At 57.2% G+C, this 23359-nt stretch overlaps 2 protein-coding genes across 2 annotated transcripts in view; one reads left to right on the top strand and one right to left on the bottom strand.

The window, feature by feature from the left end:
- Positions 1-11069, top strand: part of DLEC1 (DLEC1 cilia and flagella associated protein) — a 72765-nt gene extending 61696 nt beyond the window's left edge. The window contains exons 26-37 of the mRNA XM_064277489.1: positions 62-180; positions 716-786; positions 3411-3616; positions 3723-3839; positions 3935-4060; positions 4167-4261; positions 4490-4574; positions 4806-5021; positions 8799-8960; positions 10265-10418; positions 10675-10798; positions 10894-11069. Of these exons, the coding sequence (XP_064133559.1) occupies positions 62-180; positions 716-786; positions 3411-3616; positions 3723-3839; positions 3935-4060; positions 4167-4261; positions 4490-4574; positions 4806-5021; positions 8799-8960; positions 10265-10418; positions 10675-10798; positions 10894-11017 (1599 nt within the window). The 3' untranslated portion in view covers positions 11018-11069. The remainder of the gene's footprint in view (positions 1-61; positions 181-715; positions 787-3410; positions 3617-3722; positions 3840-3934; positions 4061-4166; positions 4262-4489; positions 4575-4805; positions 5022-8798; positions 8961-10264; positions 10419-10674; positions 10799-10893) is intronic.
- A 221-nt stretch (positions 11070-11290) lies between these two features.
- ACAA1 (acetyl-CoA acyltransferase 1) lies at positions 11291-23359 on the bottom strand. Its single transcript, XM_003415700.4, has 12 exons — positions 23168-23359; positions 22974-23067; positions 21482-21539; positions 19357-19436; positions 19062-19104; positions 17205-17303; positions 16190-16270; positions 15290-15480; positions 14955-15134; positions 14646-14701; positions 14392-14537; positions 11291-11672 (listed from the first exon to the last, which is right to left on the bottom strand). The coding sequence occupies exons 1-12, from the start codon at positions 23342-23344 to the stop codon at positions 11597-11599; spliced, it is 1281 nt and encodes a 426-aa protein (XP_003415748.1). The 5' UTR covers positions 23345-23359; the 3' UTR covers positions 11291-11596.

Below are 23359 nucleotides of genomic sequence, written 5' to 3' on the forward strand. Positions count from 1 at the left end.
GGGAGCTGGGGGACATGGTGGTAGATGGGGACAGGAGTGACAGGCCTTTGTGTGTTTGCAGGTGGGAGAGCTGCCCCCCGCAGTCATCCCCGTGCACATGGCGGTGGTGGGCTGCCCCATCAGCTCCCTGAGGACCACCTACTACACTGTTGACCGGTCCCACAAGGAGCCCATTATCAGGTGCTTAACCACAGCCTTGTCCTCTGCTCCCCGACGGCCCCTGAAGCCCTCTGGCCTGAGCTCCCTCTGCCTTCCAGCCTGGGCTGCCCACGTAGGCTTGCTCTCCAGCTGGGTGGGTACCGTTTGGGGTCACCCAGCAAGAAGATGCTGGGACAGGGCTGGCTTGGAGGAGATAGACCTCGGGGGACATGGCCATCATCTGCACGTCTCTGAGGGCCTTTGAGTTGTAGGAGTAAGTGGTCAGGATGGCCCAAAGTCAGTGCCAGACCCGGGCCCCTGACACCAGCTGAGCTGGACTCAGTACGATTGGCACAGTATGGGGTGGGGGTTGTAGGCCATGAGCAGCCCCAAGTCAGAGTTCACCAGGCACTGGGTGGGAAGGCCTTCAGCACGGGGTCTCGGTGACTCAGGAACGAGGACAGACCACAGTGGTGGCTCCTCCGTGCCTGAGGCTCCCTACCCCCAGCCCCCATCCCACCAGCCTGCAGGGTGTGCCTAGCTGGGGCTGTGCTGAGCCTGGCCTCCCCGCCCCCAGGTTTGGCACTCAGATCTCTGGAGGAGACACAGTCACTCGGGTCCTTCGCCTCAACAACTCCAGCCCCTGTGGTGAGACACCCACAAGATAAGTCGGGGCTCTTGCTACAGGCTGTGCCTTGTGGTAGCTGGGTTGGGAAGGGAGATGGGGCTTGGATCTGCTGACCCATGAACAGGACCCAGGAGTCCAGGTGGCCTGTGGTTACCAAGGGAGGCACCCTTGGGCCAAGGTGGGGAGGAGGTGACCAAACCAGCCCAGGGCTGTCAGAGAGCGACTTGAGTCCTTGAGGACAAGCCTTGCCCTTGCCCAGCCTTGGGCCCCTCTATTTTGATGGAGCCACAGGTGGGCACGTCAGGGTCACTCCAGGGACAGACACTTCCAGGGGGCCCGGTTTCATTGCTTCAGCCTCAGTAGTACCTGAGCTGCAGGCCAGGCGCTCTGCAAGGTGCTGGGGTGCAGAGGGAGTGGGACTGCGGTGTCTCCCAAGGACTTCTGCCCTGATGGCGGGAAGACATGCCCATGAGCTGCCAGAGTGCGGAGTGTGCGGATGTGACTGGAGGGGAGGTCACAGTGCTGGTGCAGTAGGTCGAGGGGACCGAAGCTAGGTTTCCCTGGGGGAGGGAGGGCACTTCTGCTGACTCCTTGGCCTGCGGGGAGCGAATGGGGCTGAGGAGTGTTGCGGGCAACTGGGAGAGCTTACGGACAGCTCAGAGACCTGAGGGGGACAGGCACATTTGAGGAGCCAGCCTGTGGAACACTGAAGGGACCCTGAGGCTGGAGCCCACCCTAGGCCAGCTGACTCAGGGTCTGTATGGGCAGGCCCCTCAGGTGATTGCAATGCACGGTCAGGGCGGAGAGCAGCTGCTGTAGGACCTCTGGGACCTGTGTGTCTCCTAGATGCGTGCAGTTGTGAAAGAGTGTGCTGCAGTCAGCCACCTTACCCCATCTTCACCAGGCTCTCCTTGCATTTCTGGCAGTTTTGCTCTGTGTTTAGCTGCTCTGTAGGGTCGCTATGAGTAAGAATCAACTCGGTGGCACTGGGTTTGGTTCGGCACTTGAGTATCGGGTTGTCTTTTGTCATCCCATAATGCTTCTCTTTGACCCCCTTAGTGCCTTCAACCTTGAATTCCACCTTGCCTTATATTAGCATTGCCACCCCTGATGTCTGCTTATTGGATTTGCCTGGTACCACCTCCCCACCCCCTTTTCACCGTCTGTGACCTTGTGTTTTTGTAAGCAGAGAGCTGAGTGTTTTTTTAAAAACTCAGTCTGATGTTCTCCCATCTCTTAATGGAAAAAGTCAGCCGATTCATGTTTTTTTTTTCATCTTATCTTGTGATCTATTTTACTTTATTTTCTTACTTCTTCTTGCTGATTAGATCAAATTACGATTTATTCTATCCTCCCTTTGTTAAATTTGGAATTTTTGGCCTACTTTCCTCTCCTTCAGTAGTTACCTCCCCTCTCTTGGCGCTCATAATCAGATGCGCATTTCTCTGTCTCTGCTTGAGTGCTCACTGAACTTCAGGGTGTGGAGGTTATTGGTGACCTTGGTGGGAGTGATTTTGGTAGGTATAATAAATACAAGAAACACGGTCAGGGGCCTTGGGTGTGGTGTTCCCTAGGCCAGGCCCAGAGCCATGTGTTTTAGTTACATGAGGAGTGGATGAGAAGGGAGGACGGGGAGGTGATTACGGACAACTTGTCCTAGAAGCTGACCGTGAAAGGAGGAAAGGAGGTGGTCCCTGGAGGGTGTCATCTGGCTTAGGGTGGTCTGTCCATGACGGGGGAGTTCTGAGTGTGTTTAAGTGATGTTGGGATGGGGCCAGGAGAAATGAGAGCCTGAGGATACAAGAGAGAGGGGGTACTGGACATGGCTGGTCCCCAAGAAGAGGGGGCAGGGTTGAAGGCAGAAGGGAAGGGGATGATGGCATAGATGTAGACACATGGGACAGGATCTGAGGGACTTCCTGATCTGAGACTTCAGGGAGGTGAGACAAGCATCAGGGAGGCAGATAAAGGTGTCAGTGGGGAGCAGGGGAGACTTGACAGTGTTGTGGTGCAGGCTGGGAAGGAAAGCTAAATAGGAACATGGAAGGATGAGGACAGACTTATGGGGGTGACAGTCTGCTCAGCTTCGGGGATTTTCTCTGGTGGCGTCCAGAGGAAAGTTCAGTTCATCCAGGTTAGGTTTTACCAGAAGGTGGAAGGATGGAGGGTCCTGGCAAGACAGAGGTTGGGGTGGCGCCTCCTGAAACTAGCCTGGCTGGGGAAGGAATTGAAAGCCAACGGGGCTAATAGAGGAGGGAGAGAAGTCAGGGGGTGCAGAGGTTGGAGGGCCCAGGGAGGTCAGTAAAGAGGCCTGCAGGAGAGGCGGCTGTGGGGAGAACGGAGTGCCTGGATTCCTGCATTGGGACTTGGAGGTGACAACCGGCTCTCATGACCTGGAGGCCCTGAATTGACAGTGATGAGGAAGACTGAAGGTGATGTGGCCAGGTCGAATAAGCCTGTAAAGACCTTTCTTTCTTAACAAGAAGAATTGCCTAGAGGTGGCATTAGAGAGGAAGGCAGGCCCCCTTCCACCCTGTGTGTAGAACAGGCTGCCTCTGTTTGAGGGGCTCTGGGGAGGAGGCAGCCTAGGGAGGTCCATCTTCACCTTTCCTGTTCCTTGCCCTTGCTCCCATATCTGCCCCAGACATCCGCCTGGACTGGGAGACGTATGTCCCAGAAGACAAGGAGGAGCGGCTGGTGGACCTGCTGGTATTTTATGGGCCACCCTTCCCGTTGCGTGACCAAGCTGGGAATGAGCTCGTGTGCCCTGAGACCCCTGAGACCAGCGTCTTCTCCTGGTCCCCATGTCCCTCCAATGTGTCGAACTCCAGCCATGAAGCTGCCCAGTCTGTGAGCAGAGGGTGGTGGGCGAGGTGGGCTGGCCACTCTGAGGGCTGCTGAGGTGCGGGCAGTGGGCCAGTTGGACCTGTGTGAGCCTGCGGACTCCTGATGACAGGCCGAGAGCAGCCCCAGTGGCAGCAGCAGGGCCACACAGAAGATTATCTCGGTCATCATGCAGGAGCATGACGGGGTGCCCTGCAGCCACCTGTATGCTGTCAGCCCTAAGCAGGTGGTGAGTCGGATTGGGAGCTGGGAGCTGCCTTGCGGAGTCTGTGCTGGCTGGCCAGTGGGCATGGGGCAGTGCTGAGGCTGCTGTGTCTGTGCCAGGTGGTCCCTGCTGGGGGCAGCAGCACCATCTCCATTTCCTTCACACCCATGGTCCTCAGCCCTGACATCCTGAACAACGTGGAGTGTACTGGCTACGCCCTGGGCTTCATGAGCTTGGACAGTGAGGTGAGTCCTCCTGGCCTGGGCTGGGGGCCACCACTATACCTGCCTGCTGGATGGCACCTGGCTGCTCAGCCCAGGCCCCACCAGTGAGCAGGCTTGGGCTCGGCAGGTGGAAAGGGAAATTCCGGGGAGGAGGCGCCGTCTGCAGGACTTTGACGTGGGACCCCTGAGACTGGACCTGCATGGCTACGTGAGGCCTGCACAGTGAGTCCACTGGGCTGCCCTGCTGCCCTCCATCCCCTCGTGGGGAACACCCTCACTGCACACTGGTGGGGACCAGTCAGGATTCTGGGAGCAAGAGCAATAGGAATGGAAGGAAGAAGCCAGCAGGGATTCCAGGGGAAGAGTGGCCAGGGGCTAGATGAGCAGAGTAGGGGTGGCCAGGAGGCCCCAGAGGCCTGAGCTGGCCCCGTGGTGCCTGTTGTTGAGCAGGCTAAGTGTGGAGCTGGATTACGGAGGCAGCATGGAATTCCACTACCAGGCCAGTGACCTCATCCCTGGACAGCCCTACTCTGGGGTGAGTGTGTTGCCACCCCAGCCCCATCCATTTACCTGTGTCTCAAATGTCCCTCTGGGCCCTCCTTGGGCAAGGGCCTGACACTCAGTCCTCTCCTCCAACGTTTCCACCCCCACACCTGGCCATGGGCTTGAGGAGATGAGGGAGATGCATCTTCAAACTTTTCCCCACCGTGGTCATCTACCCACTACCTGAAGCTGACTTCCCCTCCCCCCATCTGTGGCTGCACAGGTGCTGAGTGAGCTGGTGACCACCCACCACCTGAAGCTGACCAACACTACAGAAATCCCACACTACTTCCGGCTCCGGGTCTCCAAGCCCTTCTCCATTTCTCAAGATGGGGCTGGCCTGATTGCTCCTAGCCCTGACCAGGAGCAAGAGTGTGAGGAGGAGGAGAGAGCAGAAGAGGGCAAGCTGCTGGTGGTCCAGCCACAGGAGAACATGTTGGTCAGTGAGGGTTCAGCAGGTGCTCACTCTGGGCACATACTCACCTGGGCCAGATGGCACCTTCTTGTTGCACGCACACATTGGCATCCACACAACACACCTACACATGCCATCCTCACATGCATGTACCCAGACGCAAGCACATGGGCATTTGTATCCAGACACGACTGCACGTATGGCCCCGCCATGCCCTGGAGAGTCACATACACTCACTGTGTGCTCCCTCCCACTAGACACGCCATCAGAGGCAATATTGACAGACAAAACAATAGAAGAATTCAGGAAGACAATACAAGAACAAAACCACAAAGTAAATAGACAATTAGAAACTATACAGAAACAGCAGCTGAAAATTTCAATAAAATTTGAGAAATAGACAATAGGATATAGGAGCAGAATTGAATTACTGGAAGATAGACTTGGCAAAATTGAGAACAAATCTTTGACACCAATTTGCTTAAGGAAAAATCAGAAAAAAGAATGAAGAAAAATTAAGAAAGCCTAAGAATTTGTGGGACGCTATCAAGAAGAAAAATTTGCACACGATTGGAGTTCCAGAACAGGGGGAGGCAATGGAAAACACAGAATTGTAAAAGACTTGCTGTCAGAAAATTTCCCTTATATCATGAAAGACGAGATACTATCCATCCAAGAAGCTCAGCAAATCCCTTACAGGATAGACCCCAAAACAAAGTCACCAAGACATATCATAGTCAAACTTACCAAAACCAAAGACAAAGAAAGAATCCTGAGAGCAGCTCGGGAAAATGAAAAATCACCTGCAAAGGGGAAACAATAAGACTAAGCTCTGTTAATCGGCAGAAACCACGCAGGCAAGGAGGCAATGGGATGATGTATGTAACACCTTGAAAGAAAAAAAATGCCAACCAAAAAAAAATTCAGCAAAATTCTCTCTCAAATATGATGGAGAAATTAGGACATTTCCAGATAAACAGAAATGAATTTGTAAAAACCAGACCAACCTTACAAGAAATATTAAAGGGAGTCCTTTTCTTATGGATTGAATTGTGTCCCCTCAAAATGTGTGTCAATTTGGCTAGGCCATGATTCCCAGTATTGTGTGGCTGTCCACCATTTTGTGGTCTGATTATCCTATGTGTTGCAAATCCTACCCTCTATGGTATCAATGAAGCAGGATTAGAAGCAGTTATGTTAATGAGGCAGGACTCAATCTACAGGATTAGGTTGTATCTTGAGTCAGTCTCTTTCGAGATATAAAAGAAAGAATCAAGCAGAGAGAAGGACCTCATTACCACCAAGCAAGAAGAGCCAGGAGTGGAGTGCATCCTTTGGATCCAGGGTCCCTGTGCTGAGAAGCTCCTGGACGAGGGGAAGATTGATGACAAAGACCTTCCCCCAGATCCAACAGAGAAAGAGAAAGCCTTCCCCTGGAGCTGGTGCCCTGAATTCAGACTTCTAGCCTCCTGAACTGTGAGAAAATAAATTTTTGCTTGTTAAAACCAGATAGCAGCTCTAGATAACTAAGACACCTTCAGACAGAGAAACATCAACATCAGATAGCAACCTGAGATTAGGACACAGGACAGTATCAGCCAGATACCAATCCAGATAAAGAATCCCCAAAATTAAACCAAAACTGAAAATAGGGAACCAGAGACGTCAATCTGTAAATGATGACAATGTCAAAACAAAAATGGGGAATAAATGGTCTAGTTACAGAACTTTCCTATGGAGAGGAAATCAAGGTGCTATCAAGAAATGACTTTTAAATTTAGGAATATAAAGATAAATTTCAAGATAACCACAAAGAAAGTCGACAAACCTACTCATCAGAATCAAAAAGAAAAATGTAGGCAACACGGGCCCTCTACACAGGTGACTTACATATGCCTGTTTGTACGACACACACCGTGTGCACGTGTACATTTGTCCCAGAAATGCACCCAGATCCCCTCTTCTCTTCGTCCTCACTGTCAGTGTGCTGGTGGAGGCCAGCACATTCCCGTTTGCATGCTCTACTTTGCACATGGACTCCCTCCCTTCTCACAAGCCACACTCAACGATTCTTTTCTGGCTCTGCTGAGCTCATGGTCTGACTGCCATCTTGCCATAAATGTAAGGCACTCCAGGTCCCAGTGTGATTTTCCCTCTTCTGACAGGGCATCAGTGATAACAGGATTCTGGGTTTTCAGGGGCAAAGGGACCCTGGGAATACCAGGGTCTAGTAGGAACCATCACCTCTTTCTTCCTGGGTTTCCAAGGCTTATGGAAGGAGGACGGGCCACAGTCTGTCTGCGTGGTGGGTTCCCTGGTTGTATGTGGCCAGGCAGCACTCTCTCTCCTCACCCTCTTTGTCAGAGGCCCCTCTTTGTCCCTGTCCTCCGAGAGCTCCCCTCGGGCTGGTGCTCCTGGAGCTCTGGGCTGGGCCTCGACTCGCTCTGCACATTCCTGGGGTATCTTGCCCACTTTGGGGCTTTAGTGAGTAGCCACATTCTCACTTCTAAAATGCATGCTTCTGGGTGTGTGAGCAGGGGCGGGGCACCTGCTATGGGCTAGGCACTGTGCTTCGCAGTGGAACTACAGGGGTGCTAAGACATGAACCCTTCCCCACCTCTCCTTGGAATAGGGGAGACAGACACAGATCTGCAAAAGGTAGGAAGAAGGGCACTCTTGACCCATTCAGCATCTGTTCCACTGGGGGAAACCCAAAGGCACAGCTAGAGGCTCCCATGACATGGCAGTTAGTCACTGGTACTTAAAATCCTTGGGCGCTCTGAGGGAGCCCAGAGGTTCCCAGAGAAAGGACACCATGAAATGGCACTACATCTCATTCTCCATGCTGACAATGCCCTGGTGTCCGGCTCCTGTCCAGAATTTTCTCCCAACCTCTAGACCCAAACTCAACCTGTCCAAACTGAATTCCCCATCTCTGCCCACCCCCTGCCGTCCCACACCTGCGTCCTCTTTCAGTGGTGACACTTCCTTTCAGCAACCACCACCTCCTTCTACCACCTTTTCCTCATCTTTGATGCCGCTCTCTGACCAGCCACCAAGCCCTGTTGATACCCCTCCTGAATCTCTCTCAACACCACTCTCATCGCTGTACCCGTATCCTGGTCTAGGACAATGGTATCCAAGTCTAGCGACACATCAGTGGCCCTTAGGAAGCTTGTTAAAATGCAAGTTACAGGCCCTGCCTTCAGAGATGTGGAGGTCTGGGCCAAGGCCCAAGAATCTGTATTTTTACAAGTACCTCCACCTCCCTTGATTCTAGTCCCAAGGACCTGTGTTTGGGAATAAGTGCACCTTCTCTGGCTTTGACGACAGCCTCGGCCCCTAACTGCCATCCTCACAGCTACTCATGCTCCCTGTACCCACCCTGCCCTGTAGCAGAGTGACCTTTGTGAAAGGCTGACATCCTCAGAATGAAGACAGAGTCCTTACCTTGGCCATCCAGCCTGACCACAGCCCTGGTCATGCTAGGTGGCAAAGGCCCATCTGCTTACTTGTCTGCCCCCTTAGCCTCTGGGGCCCCTGAGGCAGGCACAGCCTGAGTCCAGCACTGATGGGGTGCTGGGCACGGAGGAGGTACTGGGCAGTGTCTGTGAAATGCACTAGGTGGGCCCTGGGTGGTGGGTGGGAGGCACACTGCCTGGCTGTTGGCTGGGCAGGGTGGAGCAGGTCTGGGCCCTGTGGGCTGAGCTGGGAACGTGGTGGGCCTGCAGGGGCAGTGGGAGAGAGAGAGGACAGAGCTCTCTGAGCAGCCTGAGGGATGGCATGTCCACGTCTCCTCAGGTGAACGTGTCCTTCTCGCTGTCCTTGGAGCTGCTGTCCTACCAGAAGCTCCCAGCCGACCAGATGCTGCCTGGAGTGAGGATCCAGCAGACCGAGCGCGGAGAAAAAGAGATGGTGTTTACGCAGAACCTGCTGCTGAAGTACACCAACCAGACCACTCAGGCGAGTCCCAGGCCTGGCCCCGACGCTGGGGAGGGTAGAGCCAGGCTGGGCCCTGCTCTGGTGGGCTCAGAGGAGGGCAAGCCCAGGCAGGGCCCTCAGAAACAGAGGAGCCCTCAGCTGCTGCCTTCAGCGCAGAAGGGTGAGATGGGGTGCCATTATATGATGTCCTTTCTCTGGGAACCCTGGAAACGGGCCTTGCACACGGACAGGAGGGTCATCCCATCCTTGCCTGTCCCAAGAGCAGATCAAGTCCTGTAGGACTGGAAAACCAGGGGAGGCTCCCTGGAGAAGGAGGCATGTGAGGACTGCACACGTTCAATCAGGAGAAACGGGAAACCACACTGAGAGTCAGGCTGAGGGAATGACCTGACGTGTGGGGACGGTCAGCGGCAGAGGCAAGTGAGGGATCCTTGTAGGCTTGTGTGAGGCTTGGACCAGGCTGAGCACCGCAGGCCTTGTTCCACACCATAGACCTCATTCCAGGCCCCAGGCCTCGTTCCACGCCACAGGCCTCGCTCCACGCCACAGGCCTCGTTCCACGCCACAGTCATTCCACACCACAGGCCTCGATCCACACCACAGGCCTCATTCCACACTGGCCTCGTTCCACACCACAGGCCTCATTCCATGCCACATATCTCGCTCCTTGCCACAAGCCTCATTCCACACCATAGGCCTGAAGGTCCCAGGGCTGCGGGGTGGAGGCTAGCTGGGGACCCATTGGGAGTTCAGCCAGGAGGTATGGGTGAGGAGTGTAAAGAAATGGCCAGGGGGTGGGTTCAAGATGCCAGAAGGACGAGCTGGACACTGGGGCCCGCGGGAGGTCTCTCAAGCCTGGTGCCTGGGCAGCTGCTGGGGCCGAGCAGGTGGGAGGAGCGGAGGCTGGGAATGCCAGGGATGCCGCATGCCAATGCCGAGGGCAATGGGGGGAGACTGCCAGTAGGTCAGAGCACAGGGGGTCCTGAGGCCAAGGGGAGCAGAGGGCTGAGCCTTGGGGCCCACACGGGAGGAGGGAGGAGTGGTGGGGAAGGCGGGCTCCCTTTCAGGGAGCAGAAACTGACGAGCTTGGTCGGGGTGAGGGGGCAGGGGCAGCAGGAGCAGACGGATTCCCCCGTGCAAAATCCCACCAGCACCAGCCCCCTTCTGCCCACTATGGCCCCTTTTGCCCACTGTGGTGCCACCTGGCACCCTCCTCACAAGCTTCAGGGGGTCAGCGAGGGACCTTGTGTCCAAGACCCTGGCTCAGCCCAGCTGAGTGGGCCAGGCTGCCCAGTGCCCACCATGCTGAAGGACCTGCCCCACAGGTGGTACCCCTGCGGGCCACTGTGGCTGTGCCCGAGCTGCAGCTCTCCACCAGCTGGGTGGACTTCGGGACCTGTTTTGTGAACCAGATGCAGGTCCGAGAGGTCTACCTGATGAACCTGAGTGGCTGCCGGAGCTACTGGGCTGTGCTGATGGGTAAGTCCTGCCCTCCTTCCTGCTCACTGCTCCCCTGTGGGGCTGGGCCAAGATCCCCAGGAAAGGTTGGTGCAGCTGGGAATTCCTACACAGATGGCCAGTTCCCATTCTAAGGGATCCCCAGGGTTTCCCTGTCCTGTGGGGCTGGGCAAGGCAGGTATCCACCTGGGAGGTGGAGCAAGCCTGGCTGTTGAAGGTTTCCTGGGGTAGTACAAGGAGCTGTCAGGTCCATATGTCCTTCCCACCCCCCCTGCAGGCCAGCAGGAGCCAGCCAAGGGCAGGGTGGCCTTTGGGGTATCCCCGAGCAGTGGGCTGCTGGAGGCACGACGGGTCAACGCGCCCCCATCCTCCGTCACCCTGCAGGTTGTCTTCACTGCCAGGTACAGCCCCTCAGCCTCCCTGGCTCTGCCCACAGGCCTGGAGACCCTGGCCAGGGGCCTCCTCCTAACCTCAGCACTCACACCGCTCCCCACAGGAGCACTGAGCTGTATGAATCCACGCTGGTGGTGGAAGGCATGCTGGGTGAGAAGACCTGCACCCTGCGGCTCCGGGGCCAAGGCTCTTATGACGAGAAATACATGACCTCCCACCAGCTTTGAGGCTCTCCCCCCATCCCCAGCTCCAGGCCTCCAGCTTTAGAAATAAACATGGTCTCTCGCCAAGGAGCAGGTCTGCTGGGCAGGGGCACAGACTGGGGGGCTGGCAGGAGCTGGTGTCCCCCAGGTGTCTGTAGGCTTTGAGCAGTTCCTTGGGTGAAGGAGTACATCCCAGGGCAGTGGAATGAAGAATTACAGCCATTCTTACGCTCACATTGAGCTGAGAGAACCAGCAAGGCAACAATGACGCTTAGAAAAAAAACACAGCCACCAAGATAAGACAGCACACATTTACTGTATCCATTCACCTCTTACCCCTAGAATTACCCGGTGGCCCTGTGGTCTGGATGACCTAGGCCAACTTGGTCCGGCCCAATGAGAGGCGGCAGCCCTGCCGTCTATTCACTCTACTGCATGTTCAGGGTTCACATTTTCTAAATTTGTTGAAGTGCCTTGATTTGCCCACCACCACCACCAGTGCTCGGTTTTCCTGTGTGGCTTCACATACAGTGTTGATCTCTTGCCACCAGAGCAGGGCTGTCTGGGTAGCAACCCTAGCCCGCCAGCCACCTGGGGCCTCACTCAGCTCCCAGGGTACTCAAAGACAGCAGCAGCTCCCATTCCGGTCCCCATGCACATGGATACCACCCCGTACGCCCTGTGGAAGCAAAACCATGTTGGCTGGGCAAAGGCACAGAGGACAGAGGCTCAAACACCAAGCCATCCCCAGATGTGACTTCATTGAACCTCCTAAGAGAGCCAGGCTGAGCTGCATGGACCAAGGCCTTCCTGGGCACTGAGGAACATCCCGGACCAGCTCTACGGGCACACGGTATTCTGCCTGCCTGCCTGCCTGCCAGAGGAGCCTCCCGGGCCAGATCTACGGCCACACGGTGTTCTGCCTGCCTGCCAGAGGAGCCTCCCAAGCCAGACCTACGGGCACACAGTGTTCTGCCTGCCTGCCAGAGGAGCCTCCTGGGCCAGACCTACGGGCACACGGTATTCTGCCTGTCTGCCTGCCTGCCTGCCTGCCTACCAGAGGAGCCTCCCGGGCCAGACCTACGGGCACACGCTGTTCTGCCTGTCTGCCTGCCTGCCTGCCAGAGGAGCCTCCCGGACCAGACCTACGGGCACACAGTATTCTGCCTGCCTGCCAGAGGAGCCTCCCGGGCCAGACCTACAGGCACACAGTGTTCTGCCTGCCTGCCAGAGGAGCCTCCCGGGCCAGACCTACGGGCACACAGTGTTCTGCCTGCCTGCCAGAGGAGCCTCCCGGGCCAGACCTACGGGCACACAGTGTTCTGCCTGCCTGCCAGAGGAGCCTCCTGGGCCAGACCTACGGGCACACGGTATTCTGCCTGTCTGCCTGCCTGCCTGCCTACCAGAGGAGCCTCCCGGGCCAGACCTACGGGCACACGGTGTTCTGCCTGTCTGCCTGCCTGCCTGCCAGAGGAGCCTCCCGGACCAGACCTACGGGCACACAGTATTCTGCCTGCCTGCCTGCCTGCCTGCCTGCCAGAGGAGCCTCCCGGGCCAGACCTACGGGCACACGGTATTCTGCCTGCCTGCCAGAGGATCCTCCCGGGCCAGACCTACGGGCACACGGTGTTCTGCCTGCCTGCCAGAGGAGCCTCCTGGGCCAGACCTACGGGCACACAGTATTCTGCCTGCCTGCCAGAGGATCCTCCCGGGCCAGACCTACGGGCACACAGTGTTCTGCCTGCCTGCCAGAGGAGCCTCCCGGGCCAGACCTACAGGCACACAGTGTTCTGCCTGCCTGCCTGCCTGCCTGCCTGCCAGAGGAGCCTCCCGGGCCAGACCTACGGGCACACAGTATTCTGCCTGCCTGCCAGAGGATCCTCCCGGGCCAGACCTACGGGCACACAGTGTTCTGCCTGCCTGCCAGAGGAGCCTCCTGGGCCAGACCTACAGGCACACGGTATTCTGCCTGTCTGCCTGCCTGCCTGCCTACCAGAGGAGCCTCCCGGGCCAGACCTACGGGCACACGCTGTTCTGCCTGTCTGCTTGCCTGCCTGCCAGAGGAGCCTCCCGGACCAGACCTACGGGCACACAGTATTCTGCCTGCCTGCCAGAGGAGCCTCCCGGGCCAGACCTACAGGCACACAGTGTTCTGCCTGCCTGCCTGCCTGCCTGCCTGCCAGAGGAGCCTCCCGGACCAGACCTACGGGCACACAGTATTCTGCCTGCCTGCCAGAGGATCCTCCCGGGCCAGACCTATGGGCACACAGTGTTCTGCCTGCCTGCCAGAGGAGCCTCCCGGGCCAGACCTACGGGCACACGGTATTCTGCCTGCCTGCCTGCCTGCCTGCCAGAGGAGCCTCCCGGGCCAGACCTACGGGCACACGGTATTCTGCCTGCCTGCCTGCCTGCCTGCCTGCCTGCCTGCCAGAGGAGCCTCCCGGACCAGACCTACGGGCACACAGTATTCTGCCTGCCTGCCAGAGGATCCTCCCGGGCCAGACCTACGGGCACACAGTATTCTGCCTGCCTGCCAGAGGATCCTCCCGGGCCAGACCTACGGGCACACAGTGTTCTGCCTGCCTGCCAGAGGAGCCTCCCGGGCCAGACCTACGGGCACACGGTATTCTGCCTGCCTGCCTGCCTGCCTGCCAGAGGAGCCTCCCGGACCAGACCTACGGGCACACAGTATTCTGCCTGCCTGCCAGAGGATCCTCCCGGGCCAGACCTACGGGCACACAGTATTCTGCCTGCCTGCCAGAGGATCCTCCCGGGCCAGACCTACGGGCACACAGTGTTCTGCCTGCCTGCCAGAGGAGCCTCCCGGGCCAGACCTACGGGCACACGGTATTCTGCCTGCCTGCCTGCCTGCCTGCCAGAGGAGCCTCCCGGGCCAGACCTACGGGCACACAGTATTCTGCCTGCCTGCCAGAGGATCCTCCCGGGCCAGACCTACGGGCACACAGTATTCTGCCTGCCTGCCAGAGGATCCTCCCGGGCCAGACCTACGGGCACACAGTATTCTGCCTGCCTGCCTGCCTGCCTGCCAGAGGAGCCTCCCGGGCCAGACCTATGGGCACACGGTATTCTGCCTGCCTGCCTGCCTGCCTGCCTGCCAGAGGATCCTCCCGGACCAGACCTACGGGCACACGGTGTTCTGCCTGCCTGCCTGCCTGCCTGCCAGAGGAGCCTCCCGGACCAGATCTATGGGCACACGGTATTCTGCCTGCCTGCCCTGGCACACACAGGGTAGCAGATGCTGCCGCAGGCATGATCTCCTTCAAAGGTGGCCCCTAGGGAACACAGGGATCATTCCCCTGCACTCTGAAGTCAGAGTTATCACCGCCCCCTGGTACCCCAGCTCGGAATAATGAGACCCCCGTGAGGGGCAGCCTCACCTCTTCCCACGGCGCTTCAGCTCGTTGAGCAGTGTGATGACCTGTCGTGCCCCGGTACAGCCCAGTGGGTGGCCCAAGGCTACTGCACCCCCCAGAGGGTTCACCTTCTCAGGAGGGATTTTTAGCTTCTCCACACAGTAGACAGCCTAGAAGGAGACCGAGCTTCAGTTACAGCCCTCCTACACCTGCACTGCTTACCTGCTGGCTCAGCTAGGCTGCCAGGGCCCAGGCAGTGCTGAGAGACACAGGCTCACCTGGCTGGCAAATGCCTCGTTGATCTCAAAGATGTCCACATCATCCAGTGTCAGCCCTGCAGGCAAGGGGATAAAGCCTCAGTTGACCCAGTGACCCTTAGCAGGACTCTCCCTGGGCCTCACCCCACCCATGCCCTGCAGGCCGCCTGGTGTGTCTGTCCAGAAGGGCAAGCAGTACCAGGTGTGGGGCCACCAAGGATTTGGGTGTGGGTACTGGCCTGTCCCACCCCCACCTGTCCGCCTACCCCCAGCACCGGCATGCAGGATGGAAGTGGGATCCAGATCCAGGGTAGGAGGGGGCCGTCTTACCTGCTTTCTGCAAAGCTACAGGGATGGCATAGGCAGGCCCAATGCCCATGATGTTCGGCGGGACCCCTACCACTGCATAGGACCTCAGGACCCCAAGGATGGGAAGGCCCAACTCTTCTGCCTTAGACCTCCGCGCCAGCAGGATAGCGGCCGCCCCGTCACTCACCTGGCTGGAGTTTCCTAGGGGTAAACCACAGGCGTGAGGAGACCCCAGGGCAGGACTGAGGCGGTCTGGCCCTCTCACGTCCACCTCACCCAGATGCCTGGCCTCCAGACCCCAGAGTAGAACACCCAGCATGGCCGTGGTCCCTTCCCAACGCCCAGCCCAGTCTCACCGGCTGTGGTAGAGCCACCCTCCTTGAAGGCAGGCTTCAGTTTGGCCAGGCCCTCCATGGTGGTGTTGGCACGGATGCCCTCATCTTGGGCCACGGTGATGGTTCTCTCGGTGCCCTTGTCATCGTGGACCGTGGTGGTCACGGGCACAATCTCAGCCTGGAACCAGCCCTTGCTCTGGGCTCTGGCTGCCCTGCCAGTGCCACGGACAGAGAGTCTCAGGCCCCCGGGGATGGGAGGCGTGGCCGAGGCCTCTCAGGCCTTCTTTGCCATCAGCCCCAATCCCAACCACTGAGGAGAGGAGAGGGCTTGAGGGTGGGATGGCTGGTCTGACTGAGACCTCCACTCAAGAGGCAGAGGGACCAAGCCTGCTGTGTCTCTGCCAAAGCTGAAGATGGCACCTCACGAATACTCAGGCCTGGCTCTACCAGCTTTTCTATTGAGGTTCTACCTTGCCAACCTCAGCCTGCCCCCACCCAGAGGCCTGAGCCCCTGGAGCTTCTCTGATGGCAGCCTCAGCCTCAGAATGCTACCCCAGACTCAGGCATGGTTCAGAGGCAAGGATGCTGGGTCCCCTCATACTGCTGGCCCCATTCCAGAGAAGCCTGTGGCTACCATGTCCAATCACCAAACCGTAGCCAGGCAGAGTCCTGGCCCTCATTATGTCCCCAGTAATAGACAGGGAAACTGAGGCCCAGGTAGTGAGAAGATGAACAAGGTGAACAAACAGTAAGATGACACACAAGTGCCATCAACCCACAGTGGCCTGGTCCTTTCGCGGCTGTCCCTATCAAGAGGCACAAGGCTTGGACACCCCTCACTGCCCAGCGGTGCCCTCAGGACGGTTCCACCTCAGACCAGGCAGGTCAGCCCTTCACATGTCCAGTCCAGGCAGTGCTCACTTCTGCTGGGAAGCCAGTGCGAAGGTGTCCTGCTTCTCCCGGGAAATGCCAAACTGCTCAGCCACATTCTCTGAGGTTATCCTGGAACACAAGCCAACAGTGTGGGCTTGGCCTGGCAGTCTACAGGATGGCAGGGGCTGGGACAGGCTGCAGGGCTGTGCCTGAACTCTGGGCCCTGGGCTTAGGCAGGGGAGGGCAGGAGGGCCCATCCATGCCACGGGGACAGTGGTGATGACTGGGAGGTAGGGGCGCAGAGAGGGAGTCAGCACTGCTGGCCCCACCCCAAGAGAGAGAGCAGCCTGTGTGGGGGCAGGATGTGGGCAAAGGAGGGTGTTTGTCCCTGGGTGTGCAGCCTCAGCACAGTGAAGGACACAGGAGGGCATGAGTGGGATCCTAGCGGCTACACTTGGCCTTCTCCTGTGCCTCAAGGAAAACTGCTTTAATGTGGGGTGATGACAACTCAGATTCCCTCTGCAAAGGCTACACCCAGGCTCTCCACTCCCCTCATCCTGGAAACCCAGGGCCAGGCTAGCATTCCAGCCTGGGCTCCTAGCTCCACAGGCTTCCCTCAGAGACAGGGACCTGGGTGTGGGGGCAGCCAAGCCGTGCCCCTCTCTGAGTTCAAACCTCCTCAGACGTCCAGAGTCTAGGAGTCCCTCCGGCAGAGCCTGGGAATGGCCCTGGCAGCAGGGCTCAGGTGCTGTGCTGACGCAGCACTCCTGACATCACGTCATGGGGCCATTTCCTCCCCACCTCCTTCTCAACTCTCTAGGCCTCTGAGGCTTTGGGGTGCTGCTGCCATTGTCCCTCCTGTGACTGAGCCCCTCAGGGTGGGAGTGACAGGCTGGGCCCAGGGCCTCAGGAGGGGAAATCAAGGGCAGCATCAAGTTCCTACCCCATGGTCCCTGAGGCGCAGACCCAGCCCTGAGGCAGGCAGCCAGAGGTAGCCAGAGTTCCTCAGCCCCTACTCCAGGCAGGAGCTGAGAGGGCACATGGAGCTATGGGGGGCACTCACCCCATAGGAATCAGGCAGTCTCTGGCCTTCTCGTTCTCTGCCAAGCGCGAAGTAATATTTCCAGGGTTCACTCCGCCAGCCAGGGACATGGACTCCACCCTGAGGAGGGGAGGAGGTGAGTGCCAGCAGGGGTCCCTGAGGGACAGCTGTGTATCTGCCAAGTGCTGGGAAACAGCCAAGACGCCCTCAGGAAATCCAGTGGGCCTCCTGGGAGCCAAAGGCAGGGCACCTGGCCAGCGAGGCTGAGGTGGGGGGCAGGGCCACTGAGCCCCGTCTCCACCTCTCCGCCAGCCCCCAGGACAAAGCACTGCACAGTCTGTACTCCTGGGGAGAGGGCCATGCTCTCCTAAGGCAATCACTTCTGCAGTCGATCAGGAGTCCCCAGGGAAAGCTTCCTAGTGTCCTCCACCAGAAATCCAAAAAGCCCAGACCTTGTTCTCAGAGACTTCAGGTTCAGAGCAGGAAGTGACAGGTATTCAAAAAGTTAAGCACGAAGCTACAGTGAGCTGCCTGACCTGCACAGAAAAGAAGGCGCTGGGGCTGAGAGGACAGCGAGACCTCAGCTGAGTGCAGTCAGGGCCTCAAGGAGGTCAGGCCACAATGCCTCCAAGGATAACAGAAAGCCTCGACTGAGTGCTCTGCACGTGGCAGCACTGCCAGAGGCTCTTTTCATGGGTGAGAGGGCTTCTAATATGTGATACACACCCCAAAAGCGTAAGGTATTGTTACTCCATCTTCTCATCAACTTCAGCAGGGCTGAGGAAGGTGTCCCTGGTTACAGACAGGGACACTGATGCCCAGAGAGGCTGACTAGCTTGTCCACAGTCACCCAGCCAGTACCCAATGTAGGCAGTCTGGCCCCAAACCCTGTGCCAACTAGGATGCCCTGGCTACAAGGCTTCACAGCCAATGTCTGTGGTGAACATTCAGCCTGTGTTGTGGGCGTCCTGGCCCAGACCCTTAGGACCCTAGTGACAGGTCCTGAACCTGTCTGGGGACTCAGACTCCCCTTAAGAAACTCATGAAGGCTCCAGTCCTTCTCCCCAAGTTACCGCCCTCCAGTAAGACTGAGGGACATGGGAGAAATCAAAGTCAGACTGAGCAGTAAACCTCGCTTGGCCAAAGTCCCCACGGTGTGGTCTCGGCTTTACATTTAACTGCAGACACAAGGGCAGTACCTCCCAGTACCAGCAGCACTGCCCGAGACCTGGGCTGGCGATGCTTCCAATCAAGAAACACTCTGAAGAGGAGCTTTTGGCACCGGGCCGCTCACCTCCCCACACCAGACGCCCGCTCCAGTCTGGGCTCTGGCTCTCTCCCTTCCCCGGAGGCACTGCCCAGTACAACCCCTGTGGCTTCATACGCTGCAGCCAATGGTGGAGACAACCTAGGCAGAGGTGACAGTAACCTAGCCAAGCAAGATCTGACCATGTCCCTCAGAACCCAGTAGGCAACTGAAGTTTCCAGCTGGGCATCACAGCAGGGCTACAGGGACACATAGCCCAGTAAGACGAAGAGACTAACAATGCAGTAGGTGGCTGCCCCCAGCTCTGGCGGACCAAAACTCTCAGCAGCATCACGAAGTAGCAAAGGCCGCACCAGGAAACCAAGTGGTGCAAGAAGGAAGCTCTTAAAGGCCAGTCTCCCCTCCCTGCCACCGTGGAAAGCTGTGAAGGATTCTTGAACAGCCAGAGCTGGGGGCCATCCTAAGCGGCATCTGTAGAAACTCACTGCCAGCCAGCTGCCTAAACAGGCCGAGGAGAAGCCGGAAGTCATAGCCTCTGAGAACTCGGGACACGGAAATTAGTTCTATTGTCACAAGGTGGTTAATAAGCTCTGGCAGAAAGAAATTCTTACCCACAGGCCATGCCAATGTCATAAGACCCGCTTCTGATGCCACCTGCAACAAAAGCATTTCATAAACATCCTTCGCCACAGTCCATCCGATCAGGACTAGCGGAGGCTCAGCCCCACCTCGAGCCCCAGCCTCAGAGATGGAAGACCCAGGAGTGTCCAAGAAAGGCTGGGGGCAGTGACAAGGGGCACTCCTTCTATGGTTAGAGTCCTCTCAGAAATCCCATTGCTCCCCCAGTGGAGAGTGACTCTGCTGACCCAGACCCACGGGGCCAGGACCAAGGCTGGCACAACCTACCAGCTATGCTGGCCACTGCCTGCAGCCCGGACGAGCACTGCCTGTTGACACTGGACAAGGGCACAGTCTCTGGGATGTCACTGAAAACAGAAGGGGAGACCGCAGAGTGAGCAGCCCCCTCTCCCTGCCAGGCTCTCATGCTCCTGGCCAATACAACTGTACCCATCAAAGACGGGGCGCACAAGCCCAGCAGCCCTCCTCGACTCAGGGCTAGATCTGTAGAGTGGGTAGTGGGCAGCCAGTGGGCACGTCCCATTCCTGCACGTGCTTGCTCCCCAGGGCCCAAAGCACATTACATTCTGTGATTCTCCTCAGAGGCCAAGCACAGCTCAAGGGCAGGGAAGGCTGAGCCATAAACAAACAAAAAAACCTGTTGTTATCCTGTGGAATATGACTTACAGTGATCCTATAAGACAAAGTAGAACTGCCCCATAGGGTTTCCAAGGAGCAGTAGGTAGATTCAAATCGGGTCTTTTGGTTAGCATCAAGCTCTTAACCACTGCACCACCAGGGCTCCATTTGGGCCATAGGAATTCTTTTTTTCTCCCTTTGGAGATTTCAAGAATAAAAAACTATACATTTCTGTTCCCCAAAATACAGAAAAGAGAGCCTGTTGCTAGAACAGTAGAAGAAATGTCTAAAGCTGTGAGGCCAGAAACCACCCCCACTCCTCAGCTTTACTGGCAACCATATGGTTGAAGGAGTATGCCCCAACTCTCCCTGGGAAGCCTGTTCCCACCAGCAGAAAGAGCTCTGATAGGCACCGTGTGTTCTAACATCCCTTGCCCTGATGGGTTCCCCCAGCCTCTCCCGCTGGTCCCAGCCCTGGGAGCTGCCTCGGGCTCCCCCTCCCTGTGTAACCTGCTCTGGCCAGTAGTACAAAGCCCTGGAGAGCTCTGGGACTCAGAGCCTCGGGGGGCAAAAGCGCCATGGTAATTCTGTTGTGCAGCTGGGGTTGGGAGGGTCCGGCCAGGCTCTGTGGAGAGCCCCTCGGGTAAATAGCCTCTTGGGGCTGTGCAGCCTGTCTAACCCTCCCCAAGACTACTAACCCCTAGCACCCGGTTACCACCCTTTCATCCATCCAGCAGGTATTCACTGAATGTCTCCCGTCTCCCGCCCAAGTACGTACGGTAAAGCAGGGCCGACCAACACGCAGAAAAGGAGTCAACTAGTAGGATCTGGAACAATCAGGCGTGATAACAAGCTCCATCACGAGGAAGCACATGGCTAGCTACTGGAGAGGAAGGGGCTCTTATCTGAAGCTTAGGGACTCAGGGAAGTCATGATAAAATGATGAGACTGTTTGGACAGGGTTAAGTAAGGGCAGAGGAGGCAGGGACAATCCAGGGGGCACAGAATGATCAGAGCAGGGAGGGCAGCAGGCTGACCCACTGGAAGTCAGGGCTAGTGAGCAGCTGGGAGATGAGGCTAGAAAGTAAGTCTGGAGCCAGGGCGTGGGAGGCCTTGAACTCCCAGCTAAGCAGTCTTAATCTCTCATGGTCTCTATAAGATTTTTTGGTTTGTCTTTCTGTTCCGTCTCTAGCCAATGTCCCCAGTATTTCTCCCCTACGAAGCTGAAAGTAAAAGACTAAGTTGTCCTTAAATCTCCACATGAAAATAACTTAAGCTCTCACCCTGACCCAGGCCACTGCTATTAAAGGGGAAAGTCACCAGGAGCCTTCCTGGGCCACCCTCTTCCCTGGGGGTTCTGCCCTGTCCCCAAGTCCCTGCTAAGGGGATGTAACCAGCGATCCCAGCTTGCGCAATTAGCAAAAAAGCTCAAAGTCACTCCTCAGCCTGCCAACCTGGTTATTTAATTGACGAGAACAGAGTCCACTCACAAAAGGCAAAACAACAAGCTGACTGTGGCTAAAAATTAGGGCCACGGAGAGCTGTCGCTCCAGGCCCAAAAGCCCCGTGTACCCTGGCTCAGCACCCATAACACACCCCCCCTTCAGAGTAGGGGAAAGGCTGAGACCACAAGAGAAGGGTTCCAAGGACTCTGGTTGTCTCGGGGTTTGGTGTCCAGCCTGATCCTCCACCATCCACAGGCTGAGTTTCCTGGAGTCTGGACCCACCCAAGAGTCAACATGACCAGCCCAGAGCTAGAACTAGAAAAGTTTACCTCAGAAACTGGGCGATTCGAGCCATGACTGCCCCGGCCCCTGGCTGAAGTACATTTCCTGTGGACAACAAACCTCTGTTCAGTGCCAGGCGGCCTTCTGGGCACTGAGGCACCGTTGTGAATACCAAAGAGGGACATGTCAGCTCTTTCTTCAGGAACACAGGCCCTCGGCAGGCTCACTTGAGTCTCTGGAATTTCAGGGTCTGCGGCAGGGGGAGCCAGCCATAGAGCAGCTTGTCCTGCCTGGTCATACACCAGCCTCTGACTCCAAGGGTCCCAAGCCCACTTACCCACCCACCCTGCTTCTCCACATCAGTGCAGACTGGACAGGTTGCCTGCCTTTAAAGGTGATGTGTAAGAGTTTAGGGAAAGAAGAATGCAAACCTTGAAGTGTAACATAACTGGTCCTGTCAGGAAAATGTTTCTGGAAAAACTACCTCCGAGCCCTGCTATCATTTCTGTGACAGTAATTCCTGACTTAGGGGTGGCATTTGTTTGAGAGACTCTACCCCACCCCCCAGTGCCGTCGGGTCGATTCCGACTCATAGCGACCCTACAGCCGTATGTTCTAAATTTTGAGGCCAGAGGTGGGAAAAAGAGTTGGACTGAAGCTCTGAAGAACCTGGGTTTAGTTCCTAGCTCTGTTGCAAACCTCCTGGGCCTCGGTTTCTTCATCTATAAATGAAGGATTGGACTAGATGAGTTTTTTTTTTTTTTTTTTTTTATTGTTTTTGGTGAAAGCTTACACAGGAAATTGTGTTCTCATTTAACAATTTCTATACGTATTGTTCAGAAACCCTGGTGGTGTAGTGGTTAAGTGCTAAGGCTGCTAACCAAAGGGTCTGCAGTTCAAATCCGCCAGGCACTCCTTGGAAACTCTATGGGGCAGTTCTACTCTGTCCTATAGGGTCGCTCTGAGTCGGAATCGACTCGATGGCACTGGGTTTGGTTTTTTGGCTTGGTATACATATTGTTCAGTGACATTAATCACGATTTATCAGCATTCTCTTTACTTCCACTTCGGTTGTTCTGTTGCCGTTAATCTAGCTTCCCTTTCCCCCCCAGCCTTCTCATTAGTCTAATATGTTAGCCTTTTGGTTTCATCTAAATGATTACTTTGAAAAGCACTGTAGCCACGGATGACATTATTTATTTTACGGGCCAATCTGTCGTTTGGCTGAGAAGTGACTTCTAGGAGTGCTTAAAGTTCTAGATTTAAAGGGTATCCCGGGGCGACACAGGGCTTTGACGCTTCCTGTCCCTGCACAGACGGCATGTGGGCGGGTAGACGGCTCTAGTCTCCTGCCCCCTCGGGTGTCCTCACGACCCGGCCGAGTGACCCCCGCTTCCTAGCCCACCGAACAGAACGTGCTCGCAGAGCGCGGAGCCTGGCGCTACCGGGGGCTTCGACGCGCCTCAGTGACAGCAGGGGCGTGGGCTGCTGGGGCTGCGGGGGCTGCGGGAACGCGACGGCGGCCCGGGGTGCGCTCACCCACGCAGATGTCCCCCAGCTGGGCCGGACTCAGCCCCACGTCCTGGAGAACCGCGGTCAACACGGTCGAGAGGAGCTCGTCCGGGGTGGTGTCCTGCAGCGGGAAGCGGGGCGGTGACCCCTGCGCCCTCCCCAGCCCCGCGCCGCCCGCCCCGCGCGCCCCGCGCCACCCGCCCCGCGCGCCCAGGACGCACCTTGAAGCCGCCGCGGCCCCCTCGGCCGATGGCCGTGCGCCGCCCGTGCACCACCACCACGTCCGCGGCTGAGGCCGCCGGGGCGCCGCTCAGGCACCACTCGGCCCGCAGCGCAGGCCCCGGGTGGGCGTCGGGCTGGCCCCGCAGGTGTCCCAGCACCACCCCCAGCCTCTGCATCGCGACCCGGCGTCC

The sequence above is a fragment of the Loxodonta africana genome, chromosome 27 (genome assembly GCF_030014295.1).
Source record: "Loxodonta africana isolate mLoxAfr1 chromosome 27, mLoxAfr1.hap2, whole genome shotgun sequence".
NCBI lineage: Eukaryota > Metazoa > Chordata > Mammalia > Proboscidea > Elephantidae > Loxodonta > Loxodonta africana.